At 41.8% G+C, this 12,346-nt stretch overlaps 1 protein-coding gene across 2 annotated transcripts in view; it reads left to right on the top strand.

Annotated features, from left to right (window-relative positions):
- Window positions 1-11,670, top strand: part of SMYD3 (SET and MYND domain containing 3) — a 718,781-nt gene extending 707,111 nt beyond the window's left edge. Inside the window, exon 12 of one of the 2 annotated variants that reach the window (XM_032648645.1) lies at window positions 11,339-11,670. In XM_032648645.1, the coding sequence (XP_032504536.1) occupies window positions 11,339-11,440 (102 nt within the window). In that variant the 3' untranslated portion in view covers window positions 11,441-11,670. The remainder of the gene's footprint in view (window positions 1-11,338) is intronic. The other variant, XM_032648656.1, reaches the window with a different exon arrangement.
- The last annotated feature ends 676 nt before the right edge of the window (window positions 11,671-12,346 follow it).

Below are 12,346 nucleotides of genomic sequence, written 5' to 3'. Positions count from 1 at the left end.
TGAAGCCTGTGCTCTGCGGCGGGAGAGGCCACAGCGGTGAGAGGCCCGCGTACCGCAAAAAAATAAAAGATAAAAAAATAATGAACTTGAAGCTGGAACAATATAAGCTGTCCAATCTAAAAAACAGAGATAAAATGACTAAAAAAGGTAAAATTGAACAGAGCTTCAGGGACCCGTGGTACCTATAACAAAAGATCTAACAGTGGAGTCCCAGAAAGAGAAGAGAAAGAGGGAAGAGTGGAAAAAGTACTTGAAGAAATAATAGTGAAAGCACTCAAATTGAAAAACAGTAAAATTCTCTCTCTTCATAGATGACATGATCTTATATGTAGGAAACCCTAAAGATACCACAAAAGAAGTTGTTCCAACTAAGAAATTCAGCAAAGTGGGAGGATGTAAAATTAACATGCAAAAGTCAGTTGTGTTTCTATACACTGATAGGGAATGATCCCAAAAGGAAATTGAGAAAACAGTTCCACTTCTAATAGCATTGTACAGAATAAAATAATCAGCAATTAACTTAATCAAGGAGGTAAAAGACTTATACACTGAAGACTATAAAACATTGCTGAAAAAAATTAAAGATGACATAAACAGAATAATATTCCATGTTCATGACTGAAAGATTTAATATCATTTTAAGATGTCAATACAACCTAAAGCAATCTATAGATTCAATGCAATCTGTCAAAATCCCACTGACATTTTTTAGAAATGGAAAAATCCATCCTAAAATCCATATGAAACCTCAAGACCCCAATAGCATAACAATATTGAAAAAGAAAAAAAAAAGTTGGAGGACTCACACTTTATGATTTCAAATTTTGCTACACAACTACAGTAATCAAAACAACATGGTACTGGCATAAAGACAGCCATATAAGCCAATGAAATTGAATAGAGAGCCAGAAATAAACTCTCAGATATATGTCAAATAATTTTTGACAAGGGTGCCAAGACCACTCAGTGAGGAAAGGACAGTCCATTCAATAAACGGTGTTGAGAAAACTGGATATCCACATGCAAAAAATAAAGTTGGACCCTTACCTAACACTATATTTTTAAAACTTAATGCATGGATTAAAGACCTAATATAAGAGCTAAAACTATAAAACTCTTAGAAGAAAAGCTTCATGAGACTGGATTTGGCAATTACTTTTTTGGATATGCCACCAAAGGCACAGGCAACAAAGAAAAAATAGACAAATTGAACTTCATCAAAATTTTAAATGTTTGTGCATCAAAGGATGTTATCAACAGAGTAAAAAGGCAACCCACAAAATGGAACAAAGTATTTGCAAATCACGTATCTGATAAGTGAATAATTTCCAGAATACAGAGAGAATGCCTAAACTTCAATAACAATACCAAAACAGCCCAATCCAAAAATTGGCAAAGGACCTGAATAGACATTTCTCCAAAGAAGATATGCAAATAGCTAAAAATCACATAAAAAGGTGCTTAACATCACCAATCATTAGGGAAATGCAAACCACAACCACAATGAGATACTACTTCTCACCTGCTAAGATGGCTATCATTAAGAAAAAAACCCCAGAAAACAACATGTATTGGTATGGATGTGGAGAGACTGGAACCCTTATGTATTACTGGCAGGAATGCAAAATGGGGCAGCTACTGTGGAAAAATAGTATAGCAGTTCCTCAAAAATATGAAACATAGAATTACTATTTGATCCACCAATTCCACTTCTGGGTATAAACACAAAAGAAAGAATTGAAAGCAGGGACTTGAACAGATATTTGTACACCAATGTTCACAGCAAGCATTATTAACAATAGCTAAAAGGTGGAAACAACCTAAATGTCCATGGACAGATGAATAGATAAACAAAATGTGGAATATACAGACAATATTATTCAGCCTTAAAAATGAAACCACATGGATGAAACCTGAAGACATTATGTGAAATAAGCCAGTCACAAAAGGATAAATACTGTATGATTCCATTTATATCAGGTATGTAGAGTAGTCAAAAACATAGAGAGAGAAAGTAAAATAGTGATAACCAGGGGCTGGAGAGAGAAGGGAATGGAGAATTATTCTTTAGTGGGTACACAGTTTCAGTTTGGGATAACACAGAAGTTCTGGAAATGGATAGTGGTAGTGGTTGCACAACAATGTGAATGTAATTAATGCCACTGAACATAAAGAAATCTACCTGGGGATTCAAGAAGGTAACTGATTGTGAAAATGACTATACTGCCCAAGGCAATGTACAGATTCAACGCAATCCCTATCAAATTACCAATGGCGTTTTTTACAGAACTAGAACAAAAAATCTTAAAATTTGTATGGAGACACAAAAGACCCCAAATAGCCAAAGCAGTCTTGAAGGAAAGAAATGGAGCTGGAGGAATCAGACTCCCTGACTTCAGACTATACTATAAAGCTACAGTAATAAAGACAATATGGTACTGGCACAAAAACAGAAACATAGATCAATGGAACAGGATAGAAAGCCCAGAGATAAACTCAGGCACCTATGGTCAACTAATCTATGACAAAGGAGGCAAGGATATATACAATGGAGAAAAGACAGTCTGTTCAATAAGTGGTGCTGGAAAAACCGAACAGCTTCATGTAAAAGAATGAAATTAGAACACTCCCTAACACCATACACAAAATAAACTCAAAGTGGATTAGAGACCTAAATGTAAGACCGGACATTATAAAACTCTCAGAGGAAAACATAGGAAGAACACTCTTTGGCATAAATCACAGCAAGATCTTTTTTGACCCACCTCCTAGAGGAATGGAAATAAAAACAAAAATATACAAATGGGACCTAATGAAACGTAAAACCTTTTGCACAGCAAAGGAAACTATAAACAAGACGAAAAGACAACCCTCAGAATGGGAGAAGATATTTGCAAACGAATCAACGGACAAAGGATTGATCTCCAAAATATATAAACAGCTCATGCAGCTCAATATTAAAAAATCAAACGACTCAATCAAAAAATAGGCAGAAGCCCTAAACAGACATTTCTCCAAAGAAGACATACAGATGGCCAAAAGGCACATGAAAAGCTGTTCAACATCACTAATCATTAGAGAAATGCAAATCAAAACGACAATGAGGTATCACCTCACACCAACTAGAATGGGCACCATCAGAAAATCTACAAACAACAAATGCTAGAGACGGTGTGGAGAAAAGGGAACCCTCTTGCACTGTTGGTGGGAATGTAAATTGATACAGCCACTATGGAGAACAGTATGGAGGTTCCTTAAAAAACTAAAAATAGAATTACCATATGATCCAGCAATCCCACTATTGGGCATATAACCAGAGAAAACCATAATTCAAAAAGACACATGCACCCCAATGTTCATTGCAGCACTATTTACAATAGCTAGGTCATGGAAGCAACCTAAATGCCCATTGACAGACGAATGGAATAAGAAAATGTGGTACATATATACAATGGAATATTACTTAGCCATAAAAAGGAACGAAATTGGGTCATTTGTAGAGACGTGGATAGACCTAGACACTGTCATAAAGAGTGAAGTAAGTCAGAAAGAGAAAAACAAATATTGTATATTAATGCATATATGTGGAATCTAGGAAAATGGTACAGATGAACCGGTTTGCAAGGCAGAAACAGAGACACAGATGTTGAGAACAAACATATGGACACTAAGTGGGGAAAGCCACGGGGGGTTGGTGGTGGTGGTGGGATGAATTGGGACATTGGGATTGACATGTATACCCTGATGTGTATAAAATTGATGACTAATAAGAACCTGCTGTATAAAAAAATAATTAAACAAAAAACCTACAAAAACTTAAAGGAAAAAAAAAACTTAAGTGAATCCAAATAAGAAAAATCCAAAGAAATGCACATCAAGATTCATCCTAGACAAACTTCTGAAAACTAAAGACAACAAAAATATCTTAAAAGCAGCAAGAGAGGGGCTTCCCTGGTGGCGCAGTGGTTAAGAATCCACCTGCCAATGCACGGGACACGGGTTCAAGTGCTGGTCCAGGAAGATCCCAAATGCTGCAGAGCAACTAAGCCTGTGCGCCACAACTACTGAGCCTGCATGCCACAACTACTGAAGCCCACGCGCCTAGAACCCATGCTCCACAACAAGAGAAGCCACCACAATGAGAAGCCTGCACACCGCAAGAGTAGCCCTCACTCACCAAAACCAGAGAAAAGCCCGCGCGCAGCAACAAAGACCCAACACAGCAAAAAATTTTAAAAATTAAAATATGTTTTTTAAAAAGCAGCAAGAGAAAAATGACATCTTCCTTATAGGAGAAAAACAATTTGAGTTACAGTGGCTTTCTCATTAAAAACCATGAAGGCCAGGGACTTCCCTGGTGGTCCAGTGGTTAAGACTCTGTGCTCCCAATGCAGGGGGCCTGGGTTCGATCCTGGTCAGGGAATTAGATCCCTCGTGCCACAATAAAGATCCCGCATGCCGCAACTAAAAACAGATCCTGCATGCTGCAGTGAAGATCCTGCACGCAGTATTGAAGATCCCACGTGCTGCAACTAAGACCCGATACAGCCAAATATATAAATATTAACAAACAAACAAACATGGAGGTCAGATGAAAGTGGCACGTTTTTCAAGCACTGAAAGAAAAGAACTGTTGAGCCAAAAACCGATACTCGGCACAATAGTCTTCAAGAGTTATGGGAAAGTCAAAACATTCTCAGACGAAGGAAAAGTAAGAGAATTTGTCACCAGCAGACCTATTCTAAAAGGATCGCTAAAGGAATTCTCTAAACAGAAAGTAAATAAAAAAGGCAGGAATCTTTGAACATCAGGAAGAAAGAACATGGTAAGCAAAAGGGTAAGTAAAATAGACTTTCATTCTCCTCTTGAGTTTTTTAGATAATCTTCGACAGTTGAAACAAAATTTATAACACTGTCTCCTGTGGTTCTACATGTATATAGTGGAAATATTTAGGTCAATTATATTCGACAATTATATGTCTATGTCTATATATATATATACACACAAACAAATACACTCAAAAACATTACAGAATTCTAAAAAAAAGTAGTAATCCACCAGAAATGCAAGAAAAAGAAAATAGAAGCAAAAAAGAAAAAACGAGAAAAAATTTTAAATGGCAAACTTAAAACCCTAATATATGAATAACCACATTAATTATGCAAGTGATCTATGTAAAAAATATAAATTGTCTAAAATATACTAATTAAATGACAGAGATTATTAGAATGGATTTTTTTAATGACCCAACTATATGCTGTCTATAGGAAACTCGCTTTAAATATAGTGATATAGGCACGTTGAAAGTAAAATGATGGAAAAAGATATATCATGAAAACACCATTCATCAGAAGAAAGCTGGAGTGGCTATATTAATATCAGATAAAGTAGATTTTAGAGCAAAGAAAATGTTGCTAAAGACCGAGAAGGACATTATATAATGGGGAAAAAAGGTCAATTTACCACAAATACATAGCAACTCTAAATGTGTATGCACCAAACAACCCAGTTGCAAAATGTGGGAAACAAAAACTGATAGAACTAAAAGAAGAAATAGATAATAGACTTATGGATACGAGTATAGCTGGGGACATCAACACTCCCTGTCAACTACTGACAGGACAACTAGACAGAAAACCAGCAAGGATATAGAAGAATTCAACAACAAGTTGACATTCATAAAACTCCACCCAGCAGTAGCAAAATACACTTCTTTTCAAGTACCCACAGAATGTATACCAAGAAGGACCATATTCTGGGCCATAAAACAAGTCTCAATAAATGTAAAAGGATTCCTGTCACACAAAGTAAATTCTCTGACCTCAGTGGAGTTAAATTAGAAATCAATAACACATTTTGAAATGAAACCAAACCTGCACCTCCTAGCTCTGTGTCTGGGACTTGCTTTGTCCATAGAATTTATCTAGTCCAATCTCCTCGTTATTCAAGTGAGGAAACCGGAGCTCAGGGAAGAGACATGATGTCTTCAGGGTCTCTCAGGTGCTCAATAAATATGCATTGGATCGATTGATTAGTTAAGTTAAACATAATAACACAACAGCAACTCTTTCTGGAATAGCTACTTCCACTGGAAGGCACAGACCTGAGCTCACCACATCTGTAACCCCTTCTAGGGTCTCTCCTCTGGAACCCCAGCACCTTACATCTTCCTTTATCACACACTGTCCTGCTAGAACCCTGATTTCTGGCTGTGCCAGAGCTCCTCCCAGGGCAAGGACCAAGTCTTATTCATGACAGCTGCTTAGCCGATATTTAGTGTATGAATGGATAGATCTTTTCTTTAAGGAATCTTGCCTCCCGGGAGGACAGGTCCTCTCAGTGGATTCTGTACAAGGTGTAGAGCACAATGGAGTTAGCAGGGGTGCTGTGAGCTCAGGAAAGTCATCCAAGGCTTTGGGATTTCCTGCTGCCCCTTGTGAAGGGCTGCCGTGGCTCTGGAGCTGCTTGATGGGTTGTAGGTCTGTCTTCTTACGTGTCCTGCTTTGGATGCCCCAGCGCACGCCCACCACCTCCCACCCCTCTACTCTGCTTTCATCCTGAGGTGGGCAGAGTAAGAAAACTTGCCTGCATTTTCCCCTCTTGTGATCTGATTCCAGAGGTTTTTATCATGCATACATTTCTTTTCCCTCTGATTTATATCCATATTTAAATCCTGCTTGGAGAAGTCATTATTGAATTCCCTCAGGCTTTTTGTAGAGAGTATATGAGATCCTTGATAAGCTTAATATATTTTTATTAAAAATTAATAAGAAAGCTATATTGTTTGCAACTTTAAATCATAATTTAATTCATTTTATTTAATATATGACCCACAATTCTACAATTACTTAAAAGAAAAAAAAAGCTGTGATGAGATTGAAATCAGTTCTGGGGACCCGATCTTTCAAAGAACCTATCTTTACTCCTGAGTGAGCCATGCCTGTCATGTGGCAGACGATCTGTGCTTCCATTTCTCATGTGACATTTAGAGTCAGTACACGGGGGGCAGCAACACCCCCTTGAAGGCTTCAAATAGGTCCTCTGTGGAAGATTACAGGCAGGCTCTTTTTAAATGCTACCATTAAAAAAATAAAATTTAATGGAAAGAGATAAGCTTTTCCCAGCACAGGCTGGCTCTGATTTTATATTTCCTTAATCTGTTTTACATATTGCTGCAGGAAATTAAATCAAAATTGTTCTCTCTGACATGTGCACGTGTGGCAGTTGGGACGGGCTGAGAGAAGGGAGACACAGAGCTACAGGAAACAATTGTCCTGGTTTGTCAGAGATTTACTGTAACTTTGTTTTTGGGGGAAAAAAGGACCTCCTCATCTTCTTGCTGGGCTGAGGGGCTGTGGCCGCCATGCAGAGGCAGCCTGTGCTGACAGCTACGTAGGGCTGCCTTCCTACATCGCTGAGAACTGCTGCCCCAGCTCACCTGTAGGCCCAGGTGATGTCAAAGACAAGGACCAGACGTCCCGCCGGACCAAGTCTGAGTTTTGGCTTCCCGTCCTGTATACTCAACCTGCCATATTACTCTCACATACACACACGCACACACACACAGACAACATAGTCATCACCACAGTTTGCACATTACTAAATCCTATTTCTTTTTTTCTCTCCTTTTCTCTTCTACCCCACCCATCACTGAGAGAAAATTACAGTGTTTACTTGTTAATCCTATTTATACTTGGTTTTACCTTCTAGACAAATGGTATGGATTTTTTCCAGTCTCTTCAATGTGGTCCTCTGCACCCAGCTATGCCCATTTCCTCTCTGCTTCTAGCCACCCCTGTGGATAGGATCCTCTAACCTTAGTATCTCAAATCCTACACATACACACCCAGGGGTTGCCCCCGCCCCACTTTTGCTACCAGTGCTGCATTCACCACCAAATAAGAGAACGTAGGTCACAACCAGCAGCATCTTGACTAGGAAGACCTTCGTGGCTCCTCAGGGTGTCTCAGAAGCCACACCTCAGAGACCCTGCAGGCCCTCTCCTTGGTCACTGAAGACTGTTTGCAGGTGGAGGCTGCACAGTGCCGTCATGGAATGAACACTGGGTTCACCCTGAGCTCCCTCTCAGGCCAAACATGAGGACATTGCACCAGATGGTCTTTATGGCCCTCCCGCAAGGAAGCAGGCTGGGAGGTATGGAAGTGAGGCCTGGGGAAGGCCAGGTGGCTTCCCTTCCTGGCCGTGGCTCTGCAGTTCGTGAAGGGTTGCAGGGCCGGAAGCCTCCTTCTGACACTCAGGCACCTGCCGTGCTGTGGGATGAGCAGGAATGAACAGGAAGACTCCAGATCAGCCACAATTAACTCTGTCTCTTGAGGAGTAGGCCTTATTCTTTTTTTTTTTTTTTTTGCGGTAAGCGGGCCTCTCACTGCTGTGGCCTCTACCGTTGCGGAGCACCTGCGCCACCAGGGAAGCCCCGTAGGCCTTATTCTTAAAGCTGGAAGGGAGGAGAAAGTGAAACGTATGACTGGAAGAAAGGCAGTGAGGAAGGAAGCTGGAGCTATAATATGTCTGAAAACGTGCATATCGACCTTACCCTTCAAAGTGGTATGAAGACGACTGTCACGTAGCCTCTGAGTCAAGTCCCTGAGAAGCACAGAACATTCTCCAGATGAGGAACCTGGAGAAATGAAACAGGAGGACACAGAGAAGCTGGTCTGGGAGTTCTCCTGAGAAACGAGGCCAGGCCCTCACCCAGCAGAGAGCTGTGAGGGGCCAGGAGGGCGAGAGCCCTCACAGGTCAGGCAGGCCTTTCTCCAGCCGACCTGTCCATGGGGCTTGGAGGAGCGTTATTTCTCTTTCTGCAAAGAGCTTTTCAGGTGATTCTCCTGGCCCATTCACCCTCCTTTGTCAGATCACAAGTACAGCTGGTCCTCTGTCGAGTGGAAGGGAAGAGAACATCTAAGCAGCTTTCGAGTGAGAGAATTTCCCATGAAGGGCTCGAAGCATCTCTCCAGTCTCTTTTTACAATCGCGCTCTCATGCAGGCCCCTGCCTGGGACCTTGAGATGTCTCGAACAACAGAGGACCTGGGGAGTAGGGCGGGAGGGAGACGGGAGACATTTGTTCCCTGAATGGCATCAAACATTTGTTGTTGATCTTCTGCCCCGAGGCATGTCACCGAGCTTGGCTGCCTCCAAGGTGGAGGCTACTCCCAACTCCTCCCCTCGATCTCGTACACCCCTCACCCTGCCCCACTGCACCTCGGGATTTGCTTGCAGATGCTCTGCACCCACAGGGCAGCCCCACTCAGGTTACTAAGAACCAGATCCTCACGGCCCTGACTCATCACAGCCCCCTTCTGGTTTTCCAGCTGGGATGTCACAGGTGATGGGCCTGCCAGTGCAGGATGACAGCCAACTCCACAGACAGAGCTCTTTTCCAGGCTGGGACACCAGAGCCTGAGGTGGCGGGCCTTTCCCTTTTTTTCCTCTCACAGTAGCTAAATCTAGACCCCATCTGTCTGCCTGTTTTCCTTTATCCCAGCTAAAGGGAACTTTTTTTTTTTTTTTTTTTTTGCGGTACGCGCCTCTCACTGCTATGGCCTCTCCTGTTGCGGAGCACAGGCTCGGGACGCGCAGGCTCAGCGGCCATGGCTCACGGGCCCAGCCGCTCCGCGGCATGTGGGTTCTTCCCGGACCGGGGCACGAACCCGTGTCCCCTGCACCGGCAGGCGGACTCTCAACCACTGCGCCACCAGGGAAGCCTGGGAAGATTTTTAAAGAGGCCAAAAAGCCAGGAACACAGGCCAAAAGCACTCCTAGCCCTGAACACCCAGTAGAATGAAGGGGTGCTCCGCAGCTCTGAAGTCTCTATGGCTTTCATACCCAAGAATCCCACCTCCAGAGATTTATCTTAAGCAAATATTCAGCAAAGGCAGAAGAGTCCTATGCTAGAAGAGCTACATCGTAACAAAAACTTGGTAGTGATCTAAATTTCTAAGAGTAGAATTGTACACAGCCAGTAAAATGGTAATTATGTTGGCTGTAAGTCACCACTGAATAATAAATAGTTGTTATTATTTGGTGAGAGCTCACTGTATCGGTCGTTCTCAACCCTGAGGGCACGTTAGAAACTCCTGAGCCCAGGCCTCACCCCCAGAGAACAGGCTTCAGTTGACCACGTGTGGGGTTTGGGCGCAGCCAAGGCTGAGAGTGTGGTACTGAGAGGCAGGTGCTTTTCTGGGTGCCTGACAGCCCCCAGAGTCTCTTTACCTATCTCTCGAGGCACATTCGTATTGAAGACAGTGGGGTCTGGTGCCCCCCCCCCCACGTCGGGGAGCCCCCAGTTTGGGCAGTGCAGGATGGTACTGTTTATCTCTGATTTATTGCTCGATAACAAACCATCCCCAAAACTTAGCAGAGTAAAATAACCACCCTGTGATTATGCTCACCGATGATCTGAGTCAGGAATTCAAACAGATCACACGAGGAATGGCTCGCCTCTTTTCCATAACGCCTCTTTTCCACAGTGTCAGCTGGAAGACTGGAATCTTCTGGCTGATGGCTGGAATCATCTGGAGACTTCTTTATGCACGTTTCTGGTGTCTAGGCTAGGATGACTTGAAAGATGGCCTCAGCTAGGACTTTCAACCAGAGCATCTCCACTTGGCTTCCCCGTGTGGCTTGGGCTTCCTCACAGCGTGGAAGCTCATGGTTCCAGGAGCAGACACACTAGTGAACGAGGCAAAGGTTGCATGGCCTTTCTGACCTAGCTTTGGAAGTCAGCAGCATTAATTCCATCACACTCTATTACTGAAGTGGTCACAAACCCATCCAGATTTCAGAAATATTTTGGAGGTAGAATTAGCAAGATTTAGTGAAGATTGAACATGGGGAGTGAAGGCAGGGACTGTCAAAATGCCAGTGTTCTAATGTCATAGGACATGAAAAGAATACAAAAATTGTATGTATACATTATATGTATCACAGTGCATCTAGATGAGAATTAAATGCAGCATGCAAAAATGAAAATTATATTTTAAGGCGATAGCAGCATAGTAGTTCATCTTTACTATTACTTAATCATTTTAGTAACTCTTCTCAAACCTCTTTACCTACACCAAACCTAAGCTCTAATAATCCCTGAAGACTGTTGTTGCACAGCAGGCCCAGCACGACTCAAGTAGTAAGTCTGCCTTCCAAGCACCACGTTACAGAATCACCCTTGTCACGTCATTGCTAGTGTGGAGAACCACCGAGCTGCTCATACTGCAGACTCTGGGCTTCTTCGGGCTCCTGGTGTCATGGGAAAAGACGAGGAGCAGGCAGGGACCTGCCTAATTTGGGGTTCTAATCCGTTTTCTTTCTCTTCCCTTTAGGCTTTTGATATTATGAGAGTGACACATGGCAGGGAGCACAGCCTGATTGAAGATTTGATTCTGCTCTTAGAAGAATGTGATGCCAACATCAGAGCACCCTAAGGGAACCCCGCCCCCCCATAGAGGGAGAGACAGCTTATACCTTTATTGAATGCCTTATTGAGGTCACACACTCTCTATTTTGTTTGTTGTGTGAACCTCCCCTATTGGAAATGCTGTTCTGTATTTACTTTGGTAAATAAAGTCAGACATATGGTTTGCACACCACATGAATCTTTAGTTGTAGAGAAGCACAATTATAATAAATATAAAAAATTTGGTTGAAAATGCCATCTGCTAATTGTTTGCTTTGCTTACTCACTGGTAATGTTTAAGATCTCAGCATTAAAGATAGAAAATCCTATTAAAAGCATAACAGAATAAGTTGTAACTTTCTCCTTAGATAAACGGAGGGATAGTTGGATAAAAATCAATGTTTTCATATTTGCTTCCAAGCAAAATCTTAATGTCCATTTTGGCAAGAAGCAAGATTTTCAGATATCTTCACTGCTTGCGGTAAACGATATGTATGTCCATGATTCACTTCCAAATACATCTGCAACACAAGAAGTTTTACTCTAAATCCTAGAAAGACGTCATGTTAGGTTTTATTAGAAAAGGACAGGAGGTCTTAATGGAAAAAAAAGAAAACTGTTTTTCATATGTCTCACGGCTCTTTGTGTAACTCATTCTGAGCATTTTATAACCCTTTGTGTATGTCATGCTTTTGGAAGGGGAATTTTCTTCTATAAATCTCTATGTGTAAGGTTCGACCCTGTGATCTACATAGCGTGGGGCTCCATTATCCTGCAGGAAGCAGGGTTCTAGCATCCCAGCTCAAATCAGGTTTGCTTTCTTTTCTTTTTTCTTACTGTTATTCCCCAATTCTACGGCCTGCTTTTCCACTTTCTGCTTTAGACAAATACAGAAACCTTTTCTTTTCCTCTAGCAAATAATAACTTCTTTCAT

This window comes from Phocoena sinus, chromosome 1 (genome assembly GCF_008692025.1).
Source record: "Phocoena sinus isolate mPhoSin1 chromosome 1, mPhoSin1.pri, whole genome shotgun sequence".
Taxonomy (NCBI): Eukaryota; Metazoa; Chordata; class Mammalia; order Artiodactyla; family Phocoenidae; genus Phocoena; species Phocoena sinus.
The sequence above is the reverse complement of the archived record's forward strand: the minus strand, read 5'-3'. Positions and strand labels throughout refer to the sequence as shown.